The 16,332-nt window shown below is 38.1% G+C and overlaps 2 protein-coding genes across 2 annotated transcripts; both read right to left on the bottom strand.

Moving 5' to 3' along the window:
- Positions 1-4,942: 4,942 nt before the first annotated feature.
- LOC115966378 lies at positions 4,943-6,113 on the bottom strand. The gene has a single exon (XM_031085622.1). The coding sequence runs from the start codon at positions 6,111-6,113 to the stop codon at positions 4,962-4,964; it is 1,152 nt and encodes a 383-aa protein (XP_030941482.1). The 3' UTR covers positions 4,943-4,961.
- A 493-nt stretch (positions 6,114-6,606) lies between these two features.
- LOC115968917 (ycf3-interacting protein 1, chloroplastic) lies at positions 6,607-14,257 on the bottom strand. The gene is made up of 6 exons (XM_031088459.1): positions 13,880-14,257; positions 13,749-13,793; positions 12,791-12,904; positions 9,050-9,130; positions 7,507-7,671; positions 6,607-6,983 (listed from the first exon to the last, which is right to left on the bottom strand). The coding sequence occupies exons 1-6, from the start codon at positions 14,147-14,149 to the stop codon at positions 6,894-6,896; spliced, it is 765 nt and encodes a 254-aa protein (XP_030944319.1). The 5' UTR covers positions 14,150-14,257; the 3' UTR covers positions 6,607-6,893.
- Positions 14,258-16,332: the final 2,075 nt, after the last annotated feature.

Genomic DNA, 16,332 nt, shown 5'->3' with positions numbered 1-16,332 from the left:
TTTACGTTCTTTTTACGCATTTGGCCTTTCCTCAGGTATCTCACAAGTTTCCGAGCAGGAGGTTGTCCTCGGCAACGGTTATCCCCCAGCATGGGCCGTAGTCCGTGGGCCTCCATGTAGAACGGGCCTGGGACGCGAATTTATTAGGCCCACAGATTTAGAGGCATCTCCGTAGTCTTTGGTCACGCGGTACTTTTTGGCGTCCCAGTGTTCGAGGTGCGCCTTCACGAGGCTCCTTTAATACTGTGGTCGCAGATGGCGTGGGAAATCGAGCCGGAGACATTTTGTCCGTAGCGTTCCTTGGGACGTTGCGTGCATTAAATGCCACCACTTTAGCTTTTTGAATAAATAGGATAGAAAGCTGCCCTAATTGTGCACAGGTCCTTCAGTTTCCTCCCTGAGTATATCATGTTTGAGGCGAGGGTTGGGGAAAAAGAGCTCTCTCCGCCACGGAGGCGTCGTGTCCTCCTGAGACTCGGAGTAGTGAGTTATAGGCAAAGGAGGCGTAAATTCAAAGGAGCACTCCGCTTCGCCAGAGGGGAAAGGGTATTTCCCCCTCTTTTAGTCAAAATCCGAAACAGGTTCTGTTCACGCCAGAATTTTGGTGTGTCAGAAGAAGGATTTTCCGCCATCAGCGCCGTCTGCCTTGTAGCAGGCAAATTTATGCGGGGGCTTCCCAACTTCCAGCTCCCTGCATCTTTTCTGTAGATGGTGTTAGCCTGAGGTCAGGTTCTTTGGCTGCCTGAGTTATGGGCATGTAGAAGCGTCGAGGAATAGTTTCCTTAGACGACATCTTGGAACAGTAGTCAATCTCTCCTCTGAGATACCTCCTCGGCATCATCTTCATTCTTTTGTACTTTTCTTTTGCTTACGCAGTTAACTCTAATGTAAGCTTGTTTCAGCTTTAATTGTACACTGTGCTGTTCTTTTGTCTTAATAAAAGATGTGTTTATTTCTTTATACATACTCTTTTTTTTTTTTTTGCAACAACCACTTTGGGTCTGAATATTAAGTCTAAGCCTGCCTTTAACAATATTCTGGGCGGAAGAACACTTTAATACAACCCTTATTAGTTCAAACTCGCAAATGTTATCGAGTATAACAATGGTAATCCTAAATAGATTAAATTCATGGAACTAACCGGGATAGCTGTTGAGTGCTGTGCGATGCACGCTAGACCAACTCCGTATCGCACCATTCCCTTTGGTACAGGGGGATCCGAGGGTAGACCGGGGAACCCGTGCAATTAAGGGATTGACCCCACTGTTAACGAGGAGTTCTCTTCGGATGGATCTTGAGGTTTATGTGCCATAGTATTTGGTTTCCCCATAGGCTTGAGTCCGAGGACCATGCAAGGTCTTGGTTCTGTCCAAAACTTGTAAGATTTTTTTTTATGTACTTGGTTTCCCCATAGGCTTGAGTCCGAGGACCATGCAAGTCCTTGGTTCTGTCCAAAACTTGTAAGATTTTTTTTTTTTATGTACTTGGTTTCCCCATAGGCTTGAGTCCGAGGACCATGCAAGGCCTTAGTTCTGTCCAAAACTTGTAAGATTTTTTTTTTTATGTACTTGGTTTCCCCATAGGCTTGAGTTCGAGGACCATGCAAGGCCTTGGTTCTGTCCAAAACTTGTAAGATTTTTTTTTATGTACTTGGTTTCCCCATAGGCTTGAGTCCGAGGACCATGCAAGGCCTTGGTTTTGTCCAAAACTTGTAAGATTTTTTTATGTACTTGGTTTCCCCATAGGCTTGAGTCCGAGGACCATGCAAGGCCTTGGTTCTGTCCAAAACTTGTAAGATTCTTTTTTATGTACTTGGTTTCCCCATAGGCTTGAGTCCGAGACCATGCAAGGCCTTGGTTCTGTCCAAAACTTTAAGATTTTTTTTATGTACTTGGTTTCCCCATAGGCTTGAGTCCGAGGACCATGCAAGGCCTTGGTTCTGTCCAAAACTTGTAAGATTTTTTTATGTACTTGGTTTCCCCATAGGCTTGAGTCCGAGGACCATGCAAGGCCTTGGTTCTGTCCAAAACTTGTAAGATTTTTTTATGTACTTGGTTTCCCCATAGGCTTGAGTCCGAGGACCATGCAAGGCCTTGGTTCTGTCCAAAACTTGTAAGATTTTTTTATGTACTTGGTTTCCCCATAGGCTTGAGTCCGAGGACCATGCAAGGCCTTGGTTCTGTCCAAAACTTGTAAGATTTTTTTTATGTACTTGGTTTCCCCATAGGCTTGAGTCCGAGGACCATGCAAGGCCTTGGTTCTGTCCAAAACTTGTAAGATTTTTTTTTATGTACTTGGTTTCCCCATAGGCTTGAGTCCGAGGACCATGCAAGGCCTTGGTTCTGTCCAAAACTTGTAAGATTTTTTTATGTACTTGGTTTCCCCATAGGCTTGAGTCCGAGGACCATGCAAGGCCTTGGTTCTGTCCAAAACTTGTAAGATTCTTTTTTATGTACTTGTTTTATTTTTCGACCACAAGCCCCTACACCAGGGCGGGGAAAGTTGGTCTGAGGCTGGAAGCTCCTAGAGACACCCGCGCCCTCAGCACTGCGAGACGTAGCCCCTAGCAGAAGCTTACGTCGGAGCAACAACTATATGTCGCCGGAGACGGAGGAGATCCCAGAAACTTCTGCTTTCCCATGAGTCGATTCCACCGCCACCTCCGCCAGCGCGCAAGCGTTCCCACAGACGGCGCCAATTGTAAGGACACGATTCCTTTGCGGCCCACTAACATTTTTGGGCTCACACAATAAAGGTCCCTCACAATATGATTTGTAGAGAGTTGGCTTGAAAAGCCAGCCGCTGGTCAAGTGGCGATGCTCGGTCATGGCTTTAGAGGAATTTATGTAGAAAAAGGAAATTGGGTGTGAACATTTAAGCCCTAAGGCGTCGTACCCCGTGGGGTGGAACTCCTCGGAGCTGATCCGAGGACCTCTTGAGGCCTTATCCCGGTTACCCAACGACTGACTTTCTTCCGTGAAGTCCGGTGTTGTTGAGATGTTTTCCCCATGTAGTCTTTCTTTTTTCGGAGGTGGGATGGGACTCCTCTTCAGATTTACTTACTTCCTTATTTTATACTAGCTTGCATTCGCTGTCCTTCGTCCACGTGTAGGGTCAATCTTTACAAACACTGACATTTGTCCCATCAGTCCAATCCCGGAATTGTTGGGGATGGTTTGATAAAGCTGCAGAGTACAGCTCTGTCAGGCGCTGGGTCTTATCTGGAAGGGTAGTAAGGATAACTTCCCCAAGGTATTTTGGATCTCCTTACAAATTCGTCCCTATACCAGTTTTACCCCTTTATTCCGGTGGGATTATGGATCTGCCGAGGACTAAACTGTCCTCGGCTGCCTCCCAAAATTGTTTTGTGCTCTGCATTGTAGAGCTTGGGCCACAGCTCTCCTCGGATTGGGCCTTCGGATTCTCTAGGGGCAAATGGGCCTGGTCCACGAATTGTTGGGCCCCACAATATATTATATGCCATTAAAACATAATTATATATTATTGCGTATTGTGCAATTCAGCACCTGATATCTCCTAATAAACAAGTCCAAACTCATACATTACAATTACTTGAACCAAACATATTATTCATTTTACCTGAGAAACATTTTCAATACAATATCCAAATAACTTGAATCATTTAACTATTAAAATTCATGAACATAAATTCAGAAATTATAAAAATACTCTTCAAGTTATTGAAGTTTTATATGATGCTATCAATTTGTACAACCCATTTTTTATAATAGAAAATAAAATCAACAAATTATACACTTAAACTCACATTTTAGATCACTATCCCACGCAAACATACAAAAAGAATAGTTTAGAAAGCCTTCAAGATGATATGCTGGTAGAGATTTTCTCTTGAGTTGGTAATGATTTTGCAAATTTCTTAGGAAGCATCGAACCAAGGTATAACTAAACACTTCAATATATATACCTTTAGGTGTATAACTAAATGCTTTAGTTATACCTCATTTTGATGTTTCCTAAAAAAGTCGCGGAATCATTACCAACTATATAGAAAATTTTACTAAAATATCATTTAGAAAGCTTTCTAAACTACTCATTTTGTATGTTTACTTGGGACTATGATCTAAAATGGGTTTAAGTGTATAATGTGTTAATTTCATTTTCTATTTATAAGAAATGGATTGTACGAATTCATAACATCATATAAAACTACAATAAATTAGCAGTATGTTTTTATAATTTCAAGATGTATATTCATGAATTTTGATAGTTAAACTATTCAAGTAACTTGGATCATTTGTATTGAAAATGATTCTTAAGTAATTTGAATAATTTGCTTGGTTTTGTAAGGCATGAATTTAGACTTGTTTTCTATTAATTTCAATTTTTCTTTTCCTCCAAAAGAAAATTGGAGTAGGAGCTTCTAGAATTGTTGTCAGATTGGGCATACTTGTAGGCACCACACATTAAATAATCCAACTTTCAAGATTGAAGCTGTGACCTTATGGTCCGTTTGGATAGAGGGGGAGGAAGGGGGATAGATTAAGTACAAAATTAACTTATTTTTAACCAACAATACTCTACTCCCCTCCACTCCCCCTCCTTCCCCCCTCCATCCAAACAGGCCATTAAAGAATCTATATACATCCTATATTCCTTGAACATCTTGGGGGTGCTCATCACTAAAGCAGATAATGAGGGGCTTATCAATAACTACATCTACTTTAGTATGATACAAACATGATGCACCCGAAACTATGTTTAAATCATATTAAGATTAAAGTTAATTTTATACAGTCTACTCCAAAATATCATACGCACCCTCTCTTCAAGGGCTAATACAACCATGACAGTGGTAGTTTGTGAAACAGAATTCCAAAAATGACCAAATGAAAATCCAGGCCACTTATGCTCTTCACTCTTGCTTATGTTCACTCTTTGACAATGAAGAGCTACAGCATTACAAAACAAGTTAGAACATTTCAAGCACCCTGTGCTTCTAAGAAGGCATTGAACTCCTCCCTTGCCTTGCGCAAACGAGGTGTAATGCAAGAAGCCGGTGAGGTAGGGTGTGATCTAGGGGATGATAGAGAGAATCGAACATGGCGCGGCGATTCATCTGATTTCTTGGCTGTTGATCTTGCGGAGCCATTCTTGAGAACCCCTTTTTTATCATTATCAAAGAAGAATGCTGCTGTAACTGGTGAGTGTGCATCATTAACACTGGTTCTGATCAACTCCAGTGGCAGATCAAAGTAGAGACTCTTAGAGTCATCTTCACTGTCATGTGTTATGGCTGATGAAGCCCAAGACCCACATTCAAATTTTTCCAAGGAAACTCTCCTAGAGATCACATTTTCAATATTCACCACATGTTCGATATCTACTACTTCCTTCTTTGCTCTCACTGGCTTTCCCTTACCAAAGCCTGGCAGGAATAGACACAAAGCACCACATTTGAATTCCTCATCACCACCGTCCATGCTCCTTGTAGTCTTATGACTATCTTTGTTGGGTTCAGTTTTGGAAAAGCTGATATCATTCTTGTTGTCATATTCAATAGAATTTGGTTTAGTCAACCAAAGTTCAAAATCATCTGCTGATGCACGCGCTCTTCCTTCATAGCACGATTTGCTCCTTCGTAAGTAAGTCTCTCGTTGCAGGGGGGTGAGCACATGATCATCTGCTGCCGAGTGCTGGCGTGCCAGATTACAGACTTGCCTAGGATTTGCTTTGCTTCCGTCCCTTGATTTCTTCTTCAATGGAGCTGAGTTAAATCGAGGAGATGAATTGGCTGAGTTTGGAAGGCTGCAACTTAAGAACCCTTTTGCAGGTGGTAGAGGTGGCAACATTAGTTTAAAGCTTGCCTTTTCCATTGATGATCCTTGCAAGGATATAGGATCCACTGAAATCTGCTTTTCCTTTTGCAGTCTCTTTTTCTCAAAGTCATAGGGATGATCAGGAGACATATTGGCATCTACTTCAACTTCGTCATAGAATTCATCTGCCTCTTGAGCACCTCCTTGTGAGGTTGAAAAATCCAAATGATGGGGATGTTCAGTAGTCAGATGGACATCGACTTCAACTGTGTGTTTTGTGGTAGGAGTAACTGCATCTGAAACTGGAAGGGACATTGTGTTGAACGATGCAGATTGTGAGGTAAAGAAATCACTGGACTACTTAAAAGAGAATGACTACTCAAGGGTCAGGCTAAACGTGCCCAGCATATTCACCAACATCTTCATAGTGATTCCCACGTTCTCTTCCCTCCTTTGTTTAAAGGGAGCTAAATGCAATGTTCCATATTTATATTTAAACACTAATTCCTGAGAGAACATCTGTCTTGTTTTAAATTCTGATAAGAGCTTACTTTTGTACAATAATGAAGGATAACTATAATAAACATTAAGTCTCCTAATGCAACATAGAATATGCGGCCGCACAAACATACGCGAACTTACAAGGGTTGAAGTGCTTACATGAACAACATATAAAAATCCAAATTCATGCATGTAAGAATTAAGGAGCAATTTAAGCCGATAACTAATGTGGGTTTGTCTACATCTACAAAACGTGAAATAAAATGATTGCAGGGCCATTTGACACTAATGTTTACTTCTGTCAGTGTAGTGGCAAATATAGTAGATGCATAATGTCATACATTTTTTTAAATGAATAAATAATGTTATACATTGATACTACATTATATAGCTCGTGTATCATTGATAAAAAATTATATAACTCCTGTATTGGAGAAAAGGGAGCAAAGAGGAAAAAGCTATATCATTACAGCAATTACATAATTCCCAGAAACAACCATTTAATTTCATGATTGTGATCTACAAGCTCGTGTGAAGACCATTGACACTAATAGGTCCATAACAAGGCACAGAGACTATACAAGTTGGCAAGATCTACTGGAGAGAATTGAAAAATAAAATTGATACCACTGAGATACCAATGATGACTGGAAAAGCCGTGACCAGGTAAAGTGCTCCATAACCCTGCAAGTGAACAAGCTTTCTCAGTACATATTTCAAGGATTAGCTAACACAGAAAATCACCATCAAAACTTCTTAATGCTCATATATTCACTAGGAAATTTAGATGATTGTGAAGCCATGTTTTAACAATTAGCTTGTTTTGACTGTTCATTACTGTTACAATGTGCAATGTGTTTTCAAAATACCAAGCAGTCAACTTTATGGGGCATAAGAACCAATATAGCGTTCTAGCAGAGGGGTCAAGTATCTGTGGTTTACTCCCCAGGGGTGGGTCCAAAGAGCCCTACCTGGTGAGATTCCACGTTATCAAAAAAAAAAAAAACAAAAACAAAAACAAAGAGAGAGAGAGAGACAATATAGTGTTCCCAGATGTAAATTTGACAATTGTGACCCTATTTGAACCAGGACCATTGCAGCAACTTCGAAATATGTTGGCTAAAAGCTGCGTCATAGCCTAAGCCTAGTAACAAATACCAATGAGAAAACCACTATTAACTTTTCAAGAGAAGATTAAGGAACAAACCAGCGCTGGAGGTACTTCTGTGTCATCGCTGCCATCAGAATCTTCAATCTCAGCAGCTGAATCCCAATCAACATTCAGTCTTTTGGCAGCCTCTTTAGGATCAATTCCAGTGTCTGTGGCTTTTGCATATAGGGATTTGCCAGGCTTTTTCTTTGGAGCTTCAACCTAACAACACAGTAGGTGGAAACAAGATCTTTCAAGGAAATTGGAAGCAAAGTCAGCTGAACAAAAATGATACACCAGTGATGACGAGCTAACCATCTGAAGATTATCTCCTTGACTAGTAAACTTTAATCTGTATGATGATGATATCAGAGGTTCTCTAAGAAAAATTGGCTTCCAGACAAGGTCTTAGGCTTAAACTTGGGTTTTAAATTCAAACTCAAACAAATATAACCAAAGCATAAAAAGTAGAATTTTATGGAAGTTTAAAACCAAACAAATGTATCAAACTACTAAATAGTAATGCTTTTCAGAAATTGATGTGGGATTACGTTTTGGAACTTCAAGAGCACACTTGCTAGAGAATATCTTCTGAAAAGGTAAGCTAACATCTAGACCTAGATAAAAATCAAACATCAAACCTTTCAGACACTTTATCTCGCTTTGGTAATGATGCAGCATAATAGCATAGGAAGGGCTAGTGTACCACTTTTCCTACGTCAGTTTATCATATTGAATGTCAGTATATGGTGCTCTAAACATACATTGTCAGCCAACTTCCTGACAGCCTAAGCTTTTAAGAAAGATGGTTTCTAAAATACAAATTTCTTTTTCCTTCAAACCATTATCAAGTGGCAATTACTGGTGATGATCTAAGGGGTTTGGCAAGGACCTCCATCAACATGGGGACCTGAAATTCTAGCCTCTGAAGAAGGATTGACAAAGCATGACATGATAAAGAAACTGTCGAATAAAGAGTCAAACAGATAAAATTGTCATTTAACATTCATATTAGGGAGAACCATTCTGTCTATTCTGATGCAACCAAAAATTTATGAAAAAAGTTGACCCAAAGCTTATTAAGTACCTGCAATAATTCACTAATTTTCACATAAAACATATAGCATTGTTAGCCTCAAGCCCTCAACAATAACAGACTTCCAATAAATTCATTGATCCATACAGTTATAAAGAAAACTTTGGTATAGGTATATAGTCTCATTTCTCAACAACAGTCTATTTGCTACCCCAGTGGAAGACTGGACATATTGCAGATTTCCTTTAAAATGTCTGAATACCTTGCAAAGAAAAAAAGTTTATAACGTTAACCTACTCTTACAACTACTACAGTTGCCTGTTGCCTCTATAAACAATATCAAGATGCAGTTTCAACGTTCTTGTACATATGGCTTAGATAACTTTTGCATTTTATCTCCACTTAGATGCTGGAGCCTCAAAGTGAGTAAAAATGAGGAAGCATCTTCATTGCATGTCATTTTGCCTCAATAAAAAGTATAAAAGCTAGCTAGCTAGCAAGTAGCTGTCTAAATATTAGCACTTATAGATTCAACAATGCCATATGCTCAAGTTACAAGAGTACCTCCAAATTAGGCCACTGAATCATTTCCTCAGCTAACATCTGAAGAGCAACACGATCCTTTGGTACTTTTCCTTCATTCACCTAATAAATACGGAATTGCACCATGAATTATGCCAATAAATGAAATCAGTTTTCAAATCTGCAATTCACATCTGTGAAAGAAATATCATCTCCTTCTCCTCCTATGGTAGTAAGATGAAATGGTGAACACAGAGATACATTTGAAAAAACAACAATATATGATTGGAAAATTTGATAAATACCAAGGAGTAAGGACTATAGAGATAAATATTTTAGATTTTCAACAAAGATTGCAATAGATATATCAACAAGCCTTGAAGTACACAAGACAGTAAACAAGTGACCACATTACATACTTTTCTTTACAGAGAAATTGTTATTAGATTAATCCACCTATCTTGTCTAATTGTGAAACTTGTTTAAGTAAGCTCCTCTTCTTGGCTGATTCTGTACACCAGCTACATCAAAAGTGATGCCAATAAGGGATGTGATAAATCTTCAAACTCCAAGCTTAACAACAACAACAACAACAACAACAACAAAGCCTTAGTGTCGTATATCTTTCTCACAACCAATCCCAAGCTCGGAAAAAGGAGAGTTGCTGTATGTTAAAGACCAACGTTTAATTTAGTCACTTTATTATGAATGGACCCTCCAAGCCTAACCTCCTTTCTTTTTCTCTTTGTTATATATTGCATGAAAGAAAAGAAATGGGATTTATTATTCATTCATAGAAGTCAAAGATCAATGCAATATGTTTTGAACAAGGGTGCTTTACTAACACAATTCCTTTTCGTTTTATGTACAAATATTTCCCCTTTTTTTTGGTATGCGTAAAATAATTTTATTAAGAAAAAGGCATCAGTTTGAATACACCATAAGTGTACCAAACTGCATACAAAGGATTAGAAACTCATGTTCAAAGAGTGTATAAGATCTAGAAATTGTCCAGAAGGAATACTGCAAAAGGAAGCCATCCATTCCTACAAGCATCTCAGAACAATTTTTTTTTTTAAATGACATGATTAAAATGCTCGACCCCTTCAAACATTCTACTATTACACTCACACCATATTACCAACATAACACACAACAGAACCACCTTCCAATTTTTAGCACCTCTATGACCATGGAATTTACCTTGCCAACAGTCTAAGCATCTAAGACACCTTCTTTATCATAACCCAAAAGACTCCAAATAAGGGAATCATAAAAGACCAAACCCTAAAGGCTCCAAATATGGCAAGCACAAAAGACAAAACGTCCCTCACTATTAAACAAGCAGCTAAATTCAAAGAGAGGGAAAGCCCCAAGAAAATGATCAACTAATTCACCATTTTTCTTGCACATATAACACCAACCAAGAAGCAAGATATTCCTTTTCCAGAGATTATCCACTGTTACCCTGGGTTGTCATCTGAACAAAGAAGGCAACTTTTCTTGGGACCTTTGTATATCAATACTCCTTTAAGGAAAACATCTCCTTATAAACCCCTAAAAACTTAATAGTAAGAATGAACGTCAAGTTTTCCTTCCTTTGAAGGCCTCCAACAAATCTGATCCATCCCTTGGCCCAAAGTTACTTGAGTACAACAGTTCAAAGAAATTTTTCATAGACTCAAACTCCCAATCTTGTGGCTAGCTAGTGAATTGAGGGTTCCAACTACTCCCATGATCCAAATAAGATGCAAATGAGGCATTCTTGTCTACTGCAATTCTATACTTCTCAACGAACATATCCTTAAGACAAGAATCTTCCCACCAAGTATCGTGCCAGATACTCACCCATATACCAACTCCAATAATAAACTTGATATTCTTACGAAATATATCTCATCTGCTTCTGATACATTTCCAAAGCCTTACCCCATGTGAACCGCATACCTTCTCTATTCACCCCCCCCCCCCCCAAATTATTCTCTGTATATAGTATAAACAAACCTGTCTCATAACTGTTCTCATTCAACCCCAAACCACAACAATCATTTCCCCTAGAAGAGCTTGATTGAGAGTGCTCAACTTACAAATCCGCAATCCACCATTTCTACCAAAAAAAAAAAAAAAAAAAAAAAAAAAGAAAAGAAAGATTGCTCCCTACTCCACTAAATGAAACTTTTTGGCATCTCCCATTCCATCCCACAAAAAATCTTTTTAAAGCTTCTCCAAATGATTTACACTATGATTTGGCATTATGAAAACTTACATAAAGTAAGTGGGAAAGGAAGATAATGTACCCTTGATGAATGTAATCCTTCCACATTTTGAGAGATATAACTTCTTCCAACCCACAAAGCATTGTTCCATCCTTTCAATAATGTGATTCCAAACCCTCGAGCCTTCCAATACATGGGCAAAGCACCCACCTTACAACCCCAACAAAGACATTAATCCCTTGCTATACATCCCCAATAGGTACCAATTCACTTTTCCCCAAATGTACCCTCATACCTGAGACTGCTTCAAAGCAAAGGAGAACACATCATGGATATCCAAGTTGTTGTGGAATTGCCTTACATAACACAATTGTGTCATCCATATAACGGAGATGCAAAACTTCCGTTACCCCTATATCCTCCTCCCACCTTAAACCCAAATATAACCACTGTCTGCACTCCATAACCAAAATTAATAGGAATATTGATTAAGGTTCACATTGTCTTAGACCTCTAGAGCTGCTAATAAAACCATTGATCATAATGGAGAACCAGACCAGTGGAATACAAAATTGGATCCAATTCTTTCACTTCTAACCAAAACAACACACAATCTCAATTGAAATGATCATGACTTTTCAATGTCTGTTTTGGAAACTACACTAGGAGCTCTTCTCCTCAGCCAACTATCCAAACACTCATTGACAATAAGAACTAAGTCCATATTTTGTCTGTCACCAATGAATGCAATTTGTGAGTCAAACACAAGTCACCCCATATTTTCCTTCTATCTATTTTCCAATACATTGGGGATCAATATATACACACTTCCAACTAAACTAACAAGTGTTTTCAGCACCACCCTTTATTGGTACTAAAGTAATAAAAGGTGCATTCAAAGACTTTTCAAATCTGCAATAAGTATAAAATTCATGAAACAAAAACATTATATCCTTCTCTAGAAAACCCCACCAATACTTGAAAGAAATTGTGAATCCATCTAATCCTGGAGATTTGTCACCACCAAAATCACATAAGGCGCCTAAACCTCCTCTTGACCAAATGGCCTATTCATCCACCTGCTAGTATCTTCATCAATGGCTGACAAAGGAAAGGTTTCTATAAAAGGTCTCCATTCCTCTTGTTGAAAGTAGAAATATGCTGTTAATTCTAGCAATGTCATAAGGGCATCTTGAAGAAATTCTCACTCAGAATTATTATACATAATTGGAAAATAAAAATATATGGTGGCCACTGCCAGTTTGAGATTATTAGAAGTAGAAGGCTTTGACAGTGATAAGGTATCAAGTGGAGATCACATGACTCTTTTAGAAGCATATCCAGCAAGGGGTGCACAGTCTCAACCTTTAAAATTTCCCAAAGATGGAAAATCTCGAAGTCTCACATTGAACATTAACGAGAAAATGTTCACAAGGTTGTATCATCTCAAAAACAAAATGACAATGAATAAATATTTTGTCCACCATGGAACTGAGATATGGAGCTAAACACAATTTCAAATTTGTACGAGTCATAGTAGGAAAGAAAACAAAAAGGAGGGACTCACTTCTTCCAAAACAGCAGCCAAGTCCTCCCTCGTTGGGGTATCCGCATCCTCTATTCCAAGTAATCTTCTCCTCTCAACTTCTCTTGGGTCCTCAATCATTATGGTCAACTTAACCTACACATTAGGAAAGAGGAAAAAAAAAGGTAGATTGGGTCATCTTATAATATAATGTACACACAAAATTGGACAGTTTGGTAATGACATGAGAGTGTGAGATAGCTAGACAAGTATGAAATACACTAAAACTTCCCCAAGATTTAGTAAAGTTTTTAATTTATTTTTAATAACGTATGCAACCTTTCTAAAGAAGAACCCTTTGGACTTACTTCTAGCAAATAAACCTACAGGCAACTAACCTCACCGCCAAATCCAGTTACCAGATAATCTAGGGGTATTTGCCCCTAACGAGCTAAGCAATTTATGCTCATGCCCACAAAGTTTTAGTGAATGCATATGTTAGAGTTATGTGGTTATATGATTAAATTAACCATTTTTCAATAGTTTAAACTTTTGGGAGAATCGGTAATTTAACACAGTATCAGGACATGTATCTTCCACTCTACCTCCCATTTAAAATCCCACTGATTGGGCCTCACCTATTCAAAATTTAAAAGGCAGTTTGAGCCCAGATGTGAGGCACAGTGTTAGAATTATAGCATTACATTTACCATTTTCCAACAGCTTAAGCTTTTGGCAGAATTGGTAATTTAACAACACAGACACTAGAATCATGAAATACCATATATGGTATCAAAACTACTAAATTCACAAAATTGTAGTCAAATTTAAGAGAAGGGTACAAGTATAACCAAACCAATACTAAATTGGGACAAAATTATGAAAAGTGTCAAAGAAAATATAAGGATAAACTAACAAAACAATGTGTGGAAGCAAAGCAAAGCTGAGAATTTCCAATGGAAATCAAATAAAAAATTAGTACAAGTAAAGTAAGAATGACCTCATTGAAAATCATATCTCGATTTTTTCTAAGAAGCTCCAACACCTACAGTGACAAAGATAGAGTCTTTATTAACTACGCAAACAAAAACATGGGCATGAATGTTCATAAAAGAGAAAAATAAAAGATACCCTTTTGATTTGTCGAATGTATTCGAGGTCTTGCGGGTCTGGTTCCTCTTGGGTCGATGAAACGCTTTGCTCTGTGGCCTCTTCATTGCTGCCAACGAGTACAACCACTCGACTCTTTGTTGGGCGACAAGAGTAGCGGTGGTGGAGTTTCTTGGAGAAGATGGGTAGCTTTGGAATGCTATAACAAGAAGAAGATGATGAAGAAGAAGAAAACGAAGAGGGTGATGCAGTGAGTGGGAGTTGGAGTAGTGGCATAGCCATGGCTTCCATTGCTCTGCAATTCTTTTTGTCATAATCTTCAAAATTCAGAATTTCATATTCTGTGTCGGAATCGAATCGGGTCGGATCCGACCCACAGTGATTCTTTTTTTTTTTTTTTTTTTTTTTCCTTCCTTATAAAGTTTTTTTTTTTTAAGTAGATGGTGAGGGAGAGGGAATTAGAAAAAATGAGGGGGGGATTTGAGTACAACGTTCGGTTTTTAAATAAATAAATGTTATATTATAATTTTTTTTTTGGATAAATATGATAAAATTTTAATTTTGGGTGTTTGTTTCATAATAATTTTTTTTTCAAGCCTAAATTCCAATTAGTCTTTAATATATGTAGAGGTTAAATCCTAAATCTCTTATTCGAGTGTTCATAATCACAACACTTGAATGGCTGAAATGCTAGGTGAGTAGTTACCACAAGATCGCTTTTTGGAATAAGGTGAATGAAGGATTTGACACTTGAATTGGCAATGAAATTGACAATTGTAGGGGTTAAGGTGGTGGCAAGAAGGGTCATTTGCAACAATAAGTTAGAGTCTGTTTGATAAAAGAGTTTGAGTAACGTTGTTTAAAATAATGTGAAAAATGTGGTTTAAAAAGTGTTGTGAAAAACACGTATTTATAGTATTTGTAAAGCAAAAAATGTGTTTGGTACCATGTTTCAAATAACATATTTTAGTGTTTGAAAAATAATTGTGTGTTTGGTATGTGTGTGTTTAATTTTTAAAAAGCTGACAACGGGTACAAATTTAAATTTATTATATCAGAAGAGAAGAAAAGTGCCTGAAGCTTCTCAAGCCTTATTTTTCCTTTTGTGCCACTAGAGCTTCTCATTCCTTCATGAGTAGGAACTGAGGTAGACGACGTAGATGACAATTCACAAACTTTTTCCTTAACTTCGCATTCCTCATCTCCATCGACACAGACGACGATCTACGGTTGGGCTTCACTTTCCTTCGGATCTCGTCGATTCCTATCAGCAGTCCACGACCTAGCAACAGCCAGGGGTTTGCTCGCTGCCAAAGCCAGGAGAAGAAGGTCCCACTTCACCACTGAAAACCCACTGACTTCCTGCAAATCTAGGTTTGAAGAACACTTTGACCTTGGTTCTTAATGGATTTTTGTAACAAGACTGTTGTTTTCCTTCTTTATACTTTTAATTGAAAAACTGTGTCAATTTAGTAAGAGGGGTTTTGTGACATACCCAGATGCTTTAAACCACTCCATGTGGGGAAACCACCAAGCCCCAGTGGAGGAAACCTTGTGAAAAGATACCAATTTTGGGGTTGTGGTATATATGGGAAAATAGAGAAGAAGATTAGTATAAACAGATAATTTTGTTGTAAAACATGAAGATGAGAAAGTGGGAGTACAGATTGCTCAGGTATACAACCATGTGTGTGGTAATTTCAAAAATAAGGAAAACACTAATAGTGTCTGATTTAAATTGAGGTGGCTTTGAGTCATGGCCTTTGAAAGCAATCCATTATTATCTACAATAGATATCATGGAAAGTAAGAACAGATGTTGTTTGGAGTCTAACCAGTATATAGTGTATAAATTAATTGGACTAACACCTAATCCAATATTACTCCCACAAGGCTTTAGAGTAAATAGTTCTTGAGGAGTTACTCCACAATCCTTAAGAGTTTATTTTCGGGTGGAGACTCACCTTGAGCAAGGTAAAACAAGTTGGTTTCATGATAATTCTTAACAAGAGAAGTAACAAGAGTAATATTATATTCATACATGAGCAACTGTAAAAGCTTTTGGTGATAGTGATGGATTCATAAATGATCTTTTTGTACATAGTGATGGATTTGGAAATGATCTTTTTGCAATGGACACGTGTATTACATTGTTGCTTGTTTTGAACAAAAGTCTTTTATATAATACATATTAAAATATGATGATGTTAAACTTGATACTGAACTCGCGTCTTTGTGCAAATTACATTGAAGGAATAATGAATTCAATACTCATTGGTTTCTTTTGCAGATGTTGGAAGCAATGCGTAATGATATTGAGGACGGGCTTAGGTTCCGAAACGCAAATTGTTTGTGTGGCTTGAGAGCAAGCGTGAGGATTTCAGATAAACGAAATGATAACTGATACAAGCTTTACCAATGTTGCCTAAGGGATCAATGTGATTTTTTTGAATGGTGTATTCCATTGAAAATGCT

This window comes from Quercus lobata, chromosome 11 (assembly GCF_001633185.2).
Source record: "Quercus lobata isolate SW786 chromosome 11, ValleyOak3.0 Primary Assembly, whole genome shotgun sequence".
Lineage (NCBI taxonomy): Eukaryota > Viridiplantae > Streptophyta > Magnoliopsida > Fagales > Fagaceae > Quercus > Quercus lobata.
The sequence above is the reverse complement of the archived record's forward strand: the minus strand, read 5'-3'. Positions and strand labels throughout refer to the sequence as shown.